Genomic DNA, 13,312 nt, shown 5'->3' with positions numbered 1-13,312 from the left:
GCAGCCTTAGTTTGGAAAAGAGCAAATCCCAGGTGACAAATTGTTTCAGTAAAAATTTGATGTACTTTCCATTTCTCATGGTGACTCTCAAGTGCATTGTGGCTGTGTGACTTAGAGGCTGCTTTGTATGTTGCAGGCGGGGAGCCCTCCTAGGTTGGTGTGAGACCGAACTGGGACAACAAACCCCTCTGGCCCCTTCCATTCCTCATCTTTCTCTTGAAGCTCACTTCTTAGAGGGGCTCTTATTTTCTTTCAGAAACCAAATACACCTTTGTTCTATGGAATTCTGCAATCTTGGGCATCATTACCCGTATCAATTATTGATTGCTTTTTAAAACCTCAAAAGTGGGATGGGGATGGGGACCAGGGGAAGCCTTGTTTGGTTCTTTCTTAACCCAAACTGTGTATAAAGAATAAAGTTAGCAGAATGACACCACAGTCATTGTTTTTCTTTTTTTATTAATACCACATCAATTTGCAGTTTTACAGGAACCAAGATTCAAGCGTTGTAGGTGCTACTGTATTTTTATGTTGCACACACACATATGCACACAGTTTCATTAGTAATTTGTCATCTATAGATTTTTCTTAAAAAAAAAAAAAATCCTGTATGGCACAAGGGATCTGTCCAATTATCTAAACACAGCAGTAATAAAACGAAAGAGTTACGTGTGGAGGCTTCCAGTGCAGGAAAACAAGGTCCTTTGGAGGGGAAGCCCAAAAGATGATCAGTGCACGGACTTCCTGGGAAGGCAAAGGCTGGGGAGGGAGAAAGCATTTCCTCTACTGTGACATGAAATCAGTTTGAAGATTCAAAAAGAAAGGGGGCTAAGAAAATAAGAGAATGGAGTAAGGCAAGGGTAACTTTTACGCATCCAGATCTCTAATTTTCCCACAGAAGGGGAAAGAAAATGTCCCTCCACTAAGTACGATCTACAGAGCTGCAGTGCGCTGGGACACCTTCAAGTCACCAGTGCATGTTCCCTCCGGATTATCCTGAGGGGTTACAACCCGAAGAATCTCAAATGACTTGCAAGTTTACGGAATTTTCACGTTGGAAGACATCAGTCTCAAATGGGAATCCAAGATTCCCAATCACCCTCCATGAGATGTCAATGTGAGCTGTTGTCTTTTAATTGTGCACAGAGCCGTCAACAGTCTGACCCTGCCTGGTTGCCTTCACCTAAAGCTTCTTGGAAAACACTCTCACAAGGAGCATCCTGGGCCACCGCACAGGTGGGTACTAGAACATTTTATGTGCCTGAAAATGCAAGGAACCCTCAAAACAATCCACACCCAGAAGCCAGCCTCAGTTAAATCTCCATATGAACCACAAAATGCACTTCCCTACACTCATTTGTGGTCTTAACCGCGCACACACATACACACACACACACAATCTCCTCCCTAGCCAGCTGGGCTGTGGTCCTCAGCATACCATGATGAGCACAGGTTAAAGATGCAGCCTGTGAGGGAGAAGCCAGAGGGAAAACATAAAAGAAAAAAAAGCCTTTTGTGTTTCTGTAGCTCGAGTGGACAATGTCCCCCCCCACGGACTGAGATAGGATTACAATAACTCAATAACTGTGGAGCCCACATGCAGATTATTTTTTTTCTCTAACAAGTTTACAGCAGTTACAGACATTTATTTCATAATAAGAAAAGTACAACCATATTTATTAAACTTGAGGTGAGGTGGGTAGGGAAGAGGGAGGAAAGCATATTCAGGAATGAGTTCTCAAACTCAACCTCAAAGCCCCGAACTGGTGTCCCAAAGAGATGACAGACACCCCCTTCCCAAGTGGCGGAGGCTTTCCTTTCCTAGGGATGAGCGGGAGAGGGAGCAGTAGTGGTCACAGCAGCGCTCCTGCTGACTCCCTCTCCAGTCCCGCTTTCTGTTTCCATTCTGTTAGCAGATGGCATTCTGAGAACCAGGAATTATTACTATCACCTATAAGTTATTCATAGAGTTGAAAGTTATACATATAAGCTAAGAAGAGGAATATGACGAATAGCTGCTCACATTGTGGGGCAGGAAGATGGGATCAAGGGCTGCAAAAAAACCCCAAAAACCAAAGCAAACTCAAGGGACGGAATCCCACTCTTGTCCCCAGATAATTTCTTTATAAGTTAACCATTATTTCTTAACTTAAAAATATAGGCAAAATTACAATGGGAAGCTCTGTAAGACTAGTCCTTGAAAATTAAATAGAAGAACCCAAGAGATGTGTTTAACTTTCATATCCTCCTTTTACTGCCACTCTTTCCCCATTCAAGCTACACGTAAACGCTCCACCACCACTAAGGTATTGATTTATCCTGTTAAACTGATAAATTTATCCTATTATTCTGTGTTTATTCTTTTGGGTTCTAAGATATCAGTTCTTTTTTTAGTCCAACAATTCTTGTGTTTGATATTGTGGGGAAAGGGAAAGGAGGGGGAAACACCAAATTAAAAAAAAAAAGCTTGGAATGCAGGCTCAAGCTGACACTGAGCACGTTCCTTCATAGTACAAGTAACAACATTATAACTATTGAACGGTGTTTTAGTAACTGGCATTTCTGGTTTCCATGTACTTATTCTGCCTTTTTTTTTGCGATTCCAGGTAGTTTTGCTTGGATCCTATTAAGGAAAATAAAAACAAAAAAAGGTGAAAACAGATATATTAGTTCTAGGTTTTCATTTTAACAACGATGCTAGAAGACAGTCCTACACTGGCTGGAGCAGTGTGAAAAACATTCTCCCATTTCCACAGGGCTTACTCTGGACGACAGGAGTCTGGGATGAGCTGCAGGGTCCACCAAAATCCACTCTCTCCCTGCTGCCTGTCCTCTTTCACTGCCACAGACTTGTGGGTCCTTCACTGAGGGTTCCAGAGAAGAATAAGGGGTATCTGGGCATAATGCCTGCTGACTGTACTCTACACGCTGGCAATGCAACACACCATTTCTCTGGGAATGCCAGGTCATCCACTAGTGGCCACAAAAGGAACCAGGAGTCAAGGGTCAAGGAGACATTATAAAAATAAAGGAGTTGGCAATAGTTCCCAGCTTGTCATACGACACCAAAGCTGCCCTTTATTTTGTTTATTAAGGTTCCCCCAGACTAAGGCCATTTATAACCCTCAGCTAATGTCAACGCTACACCCCACAAGTGTTACATCCTACAGCAGGGCCCGGTCAGCCAACACTGCTAGTCAAGACACTGGGTTTAAAGCTAACTAAGCTACGACCGTCTTTCACAATCAAGAGTGAACAGCGACCAGATACGTATTTGTGCTAACTGTCCTTGCCTGGTTTTAGCTCCAATGTGTACCTCAAAGAGCAAAGAAGCAGGTAAAGAACCTGGCATCAAACTAGAGCTGTCTGGACATAGTCAGTTTCCTCTTATCAAAGCTGGAAAAAGCACTAAAATCGGGTATGAAAAGGACTGACACCAAGGATAGATTTTACTGTTTGTGATGTTTTGTTTCTTAAAGACTATCTGAAGAAAACACGAAAAAATGTTGACATTTTAATTTGAAGAGTTGGTTCATAGAGTTTGCTATAAATAATTCAAAAATTTAAAAAAGAAAACATTTCTTTAATACAGGGAGTCATAAAAACGTCTACCAACATTTCAGTACTTGATTTAAATATTAAATTGGTTTAAAAATGAAAATGGATTTGGTAGTTTTTAGGAAAAAGGTAGTGGTATTGCGCCTTAAGACATTTACTTACTAAAACTTTTATTTCTGAAGAGAGGGAAGAATTTGGCTTAAAATTGATATATGTATGAAAATAAATGAGAGGAAGACGACCATAAACATTTAACATTTGAAAGCCAGTTCAAAAAGACAGAGTGGTCCTGATTCCATTGATCCTTTTTAATCTAAGATACAAAGCATGTTTTTGCAAAGAAGCAGATGAAATAATCTCGTAAAAAATCAAACTATTAACCAAGGTTTCTTTTCAGGGTGAAATTCACATTTCAGGGTGAAAACTTGGCATCACCATTTCACACAGGGGACTGAAAATCACTGGGGGATAAAAGCACACGTTACGATGAAAGGTGGAACCTAAGTATACTTACTTTTCAACAATCGACTTGGTCTGATCACGGACGATGCCAACGTAGTGATCAATCTGGGTCTTGAAGGAAGGAAAGTGACTCAGATGTGGCAACACACACATTAACAATTTTCCTGAAGGTTATATTCTTTTGTCTAGTTTAACCATTTTTAAAAAAACACCATTGAATATTCTGGCAAATGAAAATAATGCCCAGTTTTTAAAAGTATTTTTAAAACTTTAGGTTTTAGAATTCAAATTATGCCATAAATACCCCATACTCAGTTGCAGTGAAAAAATCAGTCATTTCTTTTGCAGAGGTAAGTCTTACTTGCAAAGTGTTTCCTTTAGAGACATTGGACTTGTAATAGCATTTTCTGAATACTAGAAACTCTGTCTAATCTATTTTCTGTAATCATAAATGTGTTTTGGCTCCTGGATAAGACCAATTCATTTAGTACCAAAAAACCATAAAAGTCGGCTGATAGATGACTTAATCCATAATAACCTGATAGAATCTAGTATACTCTGTATACACCACTCCATAAGCAAACATCTGTTCACACCTATGGATTCCCATAATTGCTTTCATAGTTCTGTAACAGTTTCAGTTTCTTTTTAGACACGAGCTTTTATTTAAACCCTGTTTCAATTTTTTTGAACAAATACATCCATGTGATAAAAACAAAAGGTCCATAATAAGGTATAAGTCTCCTTCCTACCCTTATCTCTCCTAAACATTCACTTTCTCTCCTTAGAGGAAACCATCACTACCAGTTTCTTATAGGCACTTGGCTTATAAAATTAGACTGTAGAAATAGAAGAAGATTGCTCCAAACTTTCAAACCTAAAAAAAATGAACCCAAACTAGTCACACACCAACTGGCATGTCTGATTTGAAACAGGCCAGTGCTTACCTTGTACTTCTCATAGACGATCGGAACACTGAAAATGAGCAGTTCAGCTGTAAGACAGAATCACAGGACTTGGCAAGTGTACATGTGGGAGAGTCACAAAGTCTCAGGACTCAAGTAGCACATACATTTTTCCTCACGAAATTCAGGGAAACATAAATCTTCACTATGAGAAATTCTGAGACCTCAATTAAGGACAGTTAAATAGATATAGGTACACAGGCTGCCATCTTTGTATCACAGGTGATTTCCAAATTATGAAAATGGTTTCTACAAATAAAACCCCATATGTAAGTCAAATCTAGACAACTCTCCTTTACTTCTAGCTGTTTTGATATTTCTTTATAGTTAGGGCAATTTAACAAACCTATGGCCACAAACACAGGTTCCTTCAATATCTAGTTCAAGGTCTCTATGGATGTGAAAGGCTGAGCCACGTGGAAGGGGTGGAGCCGTGCTAGGCACTCTCCTCGCTCTTTGTCGTACCAATTACTTCAAAGAGCATGGAGACATTTTCCTTGTCACCTTACCAAGAATCAGAAGGGTGATTCCATTGAAAACAGCACCCACATAGGTCATCAGCCACATGAAGACAGCCAGCTGTGAAGGCCAACATCGGAGGGTTAAGCAGGAATAATTATAACGTCAACTTCGGGCTAACCGACGCCATTTTCCTCTAGCGAATTAAGTCTGCATAAATGTAGCGATGTATGCCATAAATAATTTCCAAATGAAGGTTAGCCATTTGCACTGTACATCTGAAGGCACCTAAGAGAACTCTGTAGCTATCTCAGGCCCAAAGACAGACTATGCTTGCATTTCTGTCAATCTCATCACCCCTGTTCTGATGTTAGTTCTCCAGGCACAGGAGACACCTTCTCCATTGACTCCTATCCCCATTTTTACAGGTTGACTAAGAGTAAGCAGACATTTGTTTTTGTCTGCTAAAACCCTATTTAATGTTTTCCTTCTGAATTATAACCTAATCCCTGATTTTCCTCAGCCTCACCTCCGAGAGCTGTAGAAGCAACTAACCTTCAAGGAGTCAACCAGATCTTCTACCAGAAAGAGACGAATGAGGAGTTTCAGGGCCCTGTTGACGTACACCATGGCAGCATTCACGTAATTGTGGAAGGCTTCTGAGGACAGAGTAATGTCTACATCCAGGTAGGCTCTTCCAGAAGAAGAAACAACAATCATACATTTGATACAGAAGGAGACCTCTTCCTGTTACCACAGCAGTTCAGAGTAGGAAATTCCCCCAACGGTACACTTTAGAAATCTGTGGGGGCATTTTTTGCTGTCATGGGGTGGGGTAGGGGCACCACTGTCCTTTAGTGGCCTAGAGGCAAAGATGCCACATATCTGCAAAGTGTGGGCCAGTCATGAGCAATACAGAATTGTCCTATGTCCTGCATCAGTTTTATTGCTTCATAGGCTATTCATGAAGGTGAACCTATTTATAATTACCAGAGCAGAACAAACAAATACAAAGTATTTTCCCCCCACAGTTATAACATATCCTGAATTTTCTAAAACTGTATTCTGTTTATGCTAAACTTCACTAAGATTTTTTTAACTATTTTGGAAAAATCACATCTGTACTGGAGATTAATAGTGGTTGGAATCCATATTATGTTATTATAAATGGTTTTCTATTTTATCAGTTCTTTATATTACAATTATAATCTATTTTTAAAATTTTGTTTAGACATATTACTTATGAATTTCATTTCAAAATGATAAAAGAGGCATTATAAAATATTTGTTAAAAAAACCAAGAGGCGGGTACAGACATTGAGCTTGATAGGGTTGAAAACTACAGAAAAAGAAACACTTGGCTTCTGTCCCCAGATGCGCTACCGGATGAGATGTAACCATCTGCTTACAACTTTGTACATTCTCTCAGTGCTTAATGAGTGCTTCCTGAGCATCGCCCTGTAAGGTGTTGGGGCTATCGGAAAGGTAAGACTGCTTTTGCCTTAGAGAGCCTACAGTTTTGTGGGAACAGGAGAGTAACAGGCATGTTTTTCTTTCTTATTTACTACCAAATATGAAAGTTATAAAAATTAGATGCTGTAATTAATACAATTTAGCAAAACACATTTTCCAAATCCACAGCAGTGCCATGCAAGAGGGGAAAAAACCTGCCAAGACATTCACTGTTTTGCTGGCGGCAAAACAATGAAAATTTATTCACTCATTCATTCAACAACTATTGACTTGGTAAAACTAATTTGCAGTAAGGTTTTAAATGCCACATATAGTTTAAATTCTTCCTTCTGTTTTCACTAAGAGAAAATGCGAGGACTGGGGCCTCAGCCAGACACCTGTCCTGTCACAGTCCTGGGAAGTCACAACAAGGTTTCTTTCTCTATGAGGAAAGGGTTTTAAAACAACTGCCATTTGCTAATGTTAAAATTTTTTATGGGTTAAGATTTTCAAGAAAATGTGAAGCATATATTTAGTTATAGCATGCTCAGAAAAGCTGGCAACTAGATTCTAGAAATGCATGAACCACTGCTTTCATCAAGACCTGCCCCTGGTATTAAGAAAACCAAAGGAGCGATAAGAAGGAAATCAGTAATAAAACCAAGAGTAAACACAGCGAGTCCTGACACCACCAAGAGCACAGCCTCAATACCAAGATTTCAAAGTCATAAAAGTTACCTATGTGGGGGCTTCCCCCGTACTCGGGACCCCAGCGAACTGAGCACTGTTCTAGCTGCTGTGTGCCCTACACTGATCAGATATTTAGACAGCTCCTTTTGGTCTTAAAGTGTGACTCTCGTTTGCCAAAAAGTTCGTGGCTCCTCACTAGTTGCTTCTTAAGGTGGTCTCAAGGTTTCTGGTTGATGTTTCCTGCCACTGCTCAGCTGCATCAGGCCCTACAATTTTTGATTTTTAGTCAGGTCTTACTTTTACACCCAAACAGCCTCAGCGAACCCTCTCACTAAACTGTAGAGTGTTAGTTGTGATACTTCAACTCACTTGAATGGATGGCCTTCTTCTGACTTCTGTACAGCCTGGATGACAGATTTGTAGACCCTGAAGCTGATGGTGACAGTCAGGAGAGCCAGGATGAGGTAAGAAACCACACTGATGACACTGAAAGCTGCCAGGGAAAGCAGCACGATCAGCGTGGTGCCAAAGACAAACCCCGTCTTCTTCACATCTCGCCAGAAAATCAGATCGTGCACTGCCAAAAGAAAAGGGAACAGAAGTTATATGAACAGCTACAAGCCACAGGCCAGGGCTGCCCTCTGGCTGTGCCTGCATGCTTGAGAAGCCCGAGGTGAACAAGCAGTTACAGGTGCAGCCCTCCTTAAGAGAATCTGTTAAGTGAAAATCACGTATGTCACGGGTGATGGTTCACACTGCTAAAGGTTCCTCTGGGTTCTGGACAGGTTTATAAAAACTTAGGAACTTACTTTTCAGAGGTGGCTACTGAAATACAAAGGGGTAAACTGTCATTTACTTTAAATGTTTCAGCAGAAAAGATGGTAAAGTAACTATGGTAAAATCTAGGTAACTGTTGACTAAATAAAGGAAACTATGCCTATAAATTAGTTGGGTCAGCAGACATAAAACCAAACCTAAACTGAAATGTATAAATTGGGGTGGGGGGCAAAGAGAGTGGTGAATAAAAACAAACCAAGCTCTATTAGTATTAATCACAATGAAACTCCAATCTCTATGTGAATCTGAAGAGCACTTAGGATGGATTATGGATAGGGGACCATACAATTATCTCAACCACAATTCTTCTGAAAATGAGTGGGGACACTATTAATAATTGTTCGGAAATAAGTATAAACCAAGACTGTCCCAGTCAGGTGGTCATATGGTTGGGGACATCCAAACTGGAAAAATATAAGTTCTACTTAAAGAGACCTCCAAAACTCGGGGTGTAAACTGCTAGCAATTACCTCCAAGCTTACAATGACACTACATTTGAATTTCAACCTGTGACGGCTAAGTTCAACACTAATAGCCCTACTGCAAGTTTCCACTGGGCTTCTCTTTGCTTATAAGGAAGAGCACGGGCTTTGGATTTGGAGAAACGAGTTTGAGTCCTGGTAATTTTTATCCGTATTACCTTAATTACTCTTTCTAAACCTTTGTTTCCTCGTCTGTAAGATGAAGAAAGTGGTATCTATTACCTAGGAATAAACTTAACCAATAATATGAAAGACCTATATACTGAAAACTACGACATTTTTAAAAGGAATTGAAGCAGACACAAGAAGTTGGATATATTTAGGATATTAGCCCCTAACTTGAGGCATTATTTGCAAAAATCTCCCATTCCGTTGGTTGCCTCTTTATTTTGTCGATGATTTCTTTTGCTGTGCAGAAGCTTTTTAGTTTGATATAGTCCCATTTATTTATTTTAGCTTTTACTTCCCTTGCCTTTGGAGTCAAATTCATAAAATGCTCTTTGAACCCAAGGTCCATAAGTTTAGTAGTACCTATGTTTTCTTCTATGCAGTTTTTTGTTTCAGGTCTTATGTTTAGGTCTTTGATCCATTTTGAGTTTATTTTAGTATATGGTGACAGCAGTCTAGTTTCATTCTTTTGCACGTGACTTTCCAATTCTGCCAGCACCATTTATTGAAGAGGCTGTCTTTTCTCCATTGTATGTTTTTAGCTTCTTTGTCGAAAATTATCTGTCCATATTTATGTGCGTTTATTTCTGGGTTGTCAATTCTATTTCATTGGTCAGTGTGCCTGTTTTTCTGCCAATACCATGCTGTTTTGATTATTGTTGCCCAGTAGTACAAGCTAAAGTCAGGGAGTGTGATACCTTCAGCATTGTTCTTTTTCTTTAGGGTTGCTTTGGCATACAACCCAACAACAAAAAAACAAACAATCCTATTAAAAAAGATGGCAGAGCACTAAAGAGACATTTCTCCAAAGAGGACATACAAATGGCCAATAGACATGAAAATGCTCAACGTCACTAATCATCAGAGAAATGCAAATAAAAACCACAATGAGATATCACCTCACCCCAGTCAGAATGGCTATCATCAACAAGACAAATAGTAACAAGTGTTGGAGAGGCTGTGGAGAAAAAGGAACCCTCATACACTGTTGGTGGGAATGCAGACTGGTGCAGCCGTTATGGAAGGCAGTGTGGAGGTTCCTCAAAAAATTACGAATAGAATTACCATATGACCCAGCAATCCCTCTCCTGGGTATCTACCCAAATAATCTGAAATCATTTATCCATGAAAACATATGTGCTCCAATGTTCATTGTAGCTTTATTTACGGTGGCCAAGACATGGAAACAACCAAAGTGTCCTTCGATAGATGATTGGATAAAGAAATTGTGGTATATATACACAACGGAATACCATTCTGCCATAAGAAAAGATGAAATAGGACCATTTGCTACAACATGGATGGATCTTGAGATTATAATGCTAAGCGAAATACGTCAGACAGAAAAAGTAGAGAACCATATGATTTCACTGATATGTGGTATATGAACCAAAAACAACAAAAGAACAAGACAAACAAATAAAAAAACAAAAACTCATAGACAGACAATAGTTTAGTGGTTACCAGAGGGTAAGGGGGAAAAGGGGTGGTAGATGAGGGTAAAGGGGATCAAATATTTGGTGATGGAAAGAGAACTGAACACACAATGTGATATATAGATGGTGTATCACAGAATTGTACACCTGAGATCTATGTAACTTTACTAACAATTGTCACCCCAAATAAACTTGAATAAAAAAAAGAAAGTGACATCTGTTTCCTGAGTTGTTTTAAGGAATATATATAAAGCTAATGTGTGTAGAATGTTTAGCACTGTAAATTACACACAGTAAACACTCAAATTTTAACTATGATCAAAATAGTATTAGCCTGGAAGACCGTGACTGAGGGTAAAATCAACTTGAATCTGATTCCAGTTGACGCGCGGGCACCTAGTTGTTCCCTGTATTCAGCTACGGAACTTTCCTCCGAAGCCTAACCTGGCCAGAGCCAAGGAACCTAACTTGAAACTACGAAAACACTAAAGACATGTTGATTGTATAGAAGAAATAGTCCCTGGTTGCGACCTTCCGGCTAGGGGATGTGACTTACCAGGAGGAGGAGGAGGTGTTATGATTGCTGGCGGGAAGCCAAGAGGCCCAGGAAGTGATGTTGCAAAGGAGAGAGAACTGGGAGGCGACTCAGGCCAACCTGACTGAACAGGATGCTGCCTACTTGTGACAGCAATTCCTACAGTCGGGGTCCCAGTAGACGTATGTCACAGTTCATACCAGTACAGGAACAGTTTCAACACAGAATACTTAGTAATGGAACAAACTGACACCATGTGTCCCCTGATGTAATACAGGTGGACACACCATCACTTCCATGGTATTCTTGCCAAAAACAGTATAACCTGAATCTAATGAGAAAACACAAGACAAACCCAGGTCGACAGTCTACGAAACAACTGGCCTGCATTCTTCAAAAATATCAAGGGTGTGAAAGACAATGAAAAGCTAAGGAACTTTTTCAGATTAAAGTTGAGTAAGGAGTATGATCAAGACTGGAGCTGGATCAGGGGTAAAGACAATTATAAAAGACAGCATTGGGATAAAAAAAAATGTTAAAAAAAATTAATAAATAAAATAAAGAAACTTGGCACCAAAAAAAAAAAAAAAGACAGCATTGGGACAACTGGCAAAATTTGAATGTGGACTATATAATTGATAGAAGTACTGTATCAATGTTAAATTTCCTGAATTTGATATTTATAGAACACTCCAACAACAACAGTGGAATATATATTCAAGTACATGTGACACATTTACCAAGATAAACCAAATCTTGGGCCATGAAACAGCCCTAATAAATTGAAAAGGATTCAAGTCACTTTTACATGTTTTCTGACTAGAAGGAATTATATTAGAAACAGTATTGGAAAGATATTGGGAAAAAACCCCAATATGTGTAAACTAGACAACACACTTCTAAACCCATGAATCAAAGAAAAAAAATCAACAGAAAAATTAGAAGTATTTTGAACTGACTAAAAATCCAAATTTGCTATAAAGCAGTACACAGTATGAAAGTGCCTCTATTAGGAAAGTTGGCAAAATCAGTAATCTCAGCTTCAACCTTAAAAACTCGAAAAAGAACAACTTGAATCCCAAGTAAACAGAAGAAAGGAAATAATAAAAAAAAAACAATGAGACAAGCAGAAATCAATGAAACAGATAACAGAAAAACAAAGAAAAATCAATGAAACCAAAGTTGGTTCTTTGAGAATAATAGTAAAATAGATAAAACTCTAGGTAGACTCATCAAGAAAAAATAAAATACACAAATTGCCAATATCAGAAATGAGAGGTGACATCACGAAAGATTCTGCAGACATTATCAACCATTATCAACACTGTTATGCTAATACATTAGACAATTTAAACAAAGGAAAAATTACTCCAAAGATACAAACTACCAAAGCTTACTCAAGAAATAAACTGAACAGTCCTATATCTACTCAAGAAATAAAACAGATAAAATGCTTTCCCCACAAAAACCTCCAGGTCCAAATGGCATCACTGGTAAATTCTGCCAAACATTAAACAAGAAATAATACCAATTCTACACAAATTATTCTAGAAAAACAAAGAGAAAGTAATATTTTCCAATACATTTTATAAGGCCAGTATTACCCTGATTCTAAACTAGACAAAAACATTACAGTAAAACTATAGACCAATATTGCTCATGAAATAGATGTAAAAATTCCTAACAAAGTTTAGCATATCAAACGTAACAATATATAAATATAATATGTCATGACTAAGTGGGTTTTTGTTTTTTTTTGCAAAAAATGCAAGATTGGTTTAACATTCATAAATCATTTAATATAATTCACCATATCAACAAACTAAAAAAAGAATAACCAAAAGATACAGAAAAGGCATTTAACAAAACCCAGTATTCCTTGGGGATAAAACCTCTCAGCAAACTAGGTTATAGAAGAAAATTTCCTCAACTAGATAAAGGGAATCTAATAAGGGGAATCTACAAGAAACCTAGAGTTAACATATTTCATAAAAGAAGGCAAGGATGGATGTTCTCTCACCACTTCTATTGAAAACTGTATTCGAGGTTCTAGCCAGTACAGTAAGTCAAAAACAAAGAAAAGGCATCCAAATTGGAAAGGAAAAAGTAAAGTCATTATTCACAGGTGCCATGATTGCCTATGTAGAAAATCTAATGGAATCTACAAAAAGCTACTAGAATAAGTGAGTTCAGCAAGGTCGGGGGACACAAGGTCAATATACAAAATCAGTTCTACTTCCATGTATTAGTATTAACCAATCAGAAACT

The 13,312-nt window shown here is 38.6% G+C and overlaps 1 protein-coding gene across 4 annotated transcripts in view; it reads right to left on the bottom strand.

Moving 5' to 3' along the window:
- Positions 1-439: 439 nt before the first annotated feature.
- The window catches only part of RTN3 (reticulon 3), a 53,468-nt gene continuing 40,595 nt past the window's right edge, over positions 440-13,312 (bottom strand). For all 4 annotated transcript variants that reach the window (XM_019717888.3, XM_019717889.3, XM_019717890.3 and 1 more), the window contains 6 exons: positions 7,956-8,163; positions 6,000-6,138; positions 5,495-5,564; positions 4,968-5,014; positions 4,073-4,131; positions 440-2,623 (listed from right to left, as the gene is read on the bottom strand). In XM_019717888.3, coding sequence (XP_019573447.3) covers positions 2,578-2,623; positions 4,073-4,131; positions 4,968-5,014; positions 5,495-5,564; positions 6,000-6,138; positions 7,956-8,163 — 569 coding nt within the window. In that variant the 3' untranslated portion in view covers positions 440-2,577. The remainder of the gene's footprint in view (positions 2,624-4,072; positions 4,132-4,967; positions 5,015-5,494; positions 5,565-5,999; positions 6,139-7,955; positions 8,164-13,312) is intronic.

The sequence above is a fragment of the Rhinolophus sinicus genome, chromosome 14 (genome assembly GCF_057876585.1).
Source record: "Rhinolophus sinicus isolate RSI-liver-muscle chromosome 14, RSI-T2T, whole genome shotgun sequence".
In the NCBI taxonomy this organism is placed as follows: Eukaryota; Metazoa; Chordata; class Mammalia; order Chiroptera; family Rhinolophidae; genus Rhinolophus; species Rhinolophus sinicus.
The sequence above is the reverse complement of the archived record's forward strand: the minus strand, read 5'-3'. Positions and strand labels throughout refer to the sequence as shown.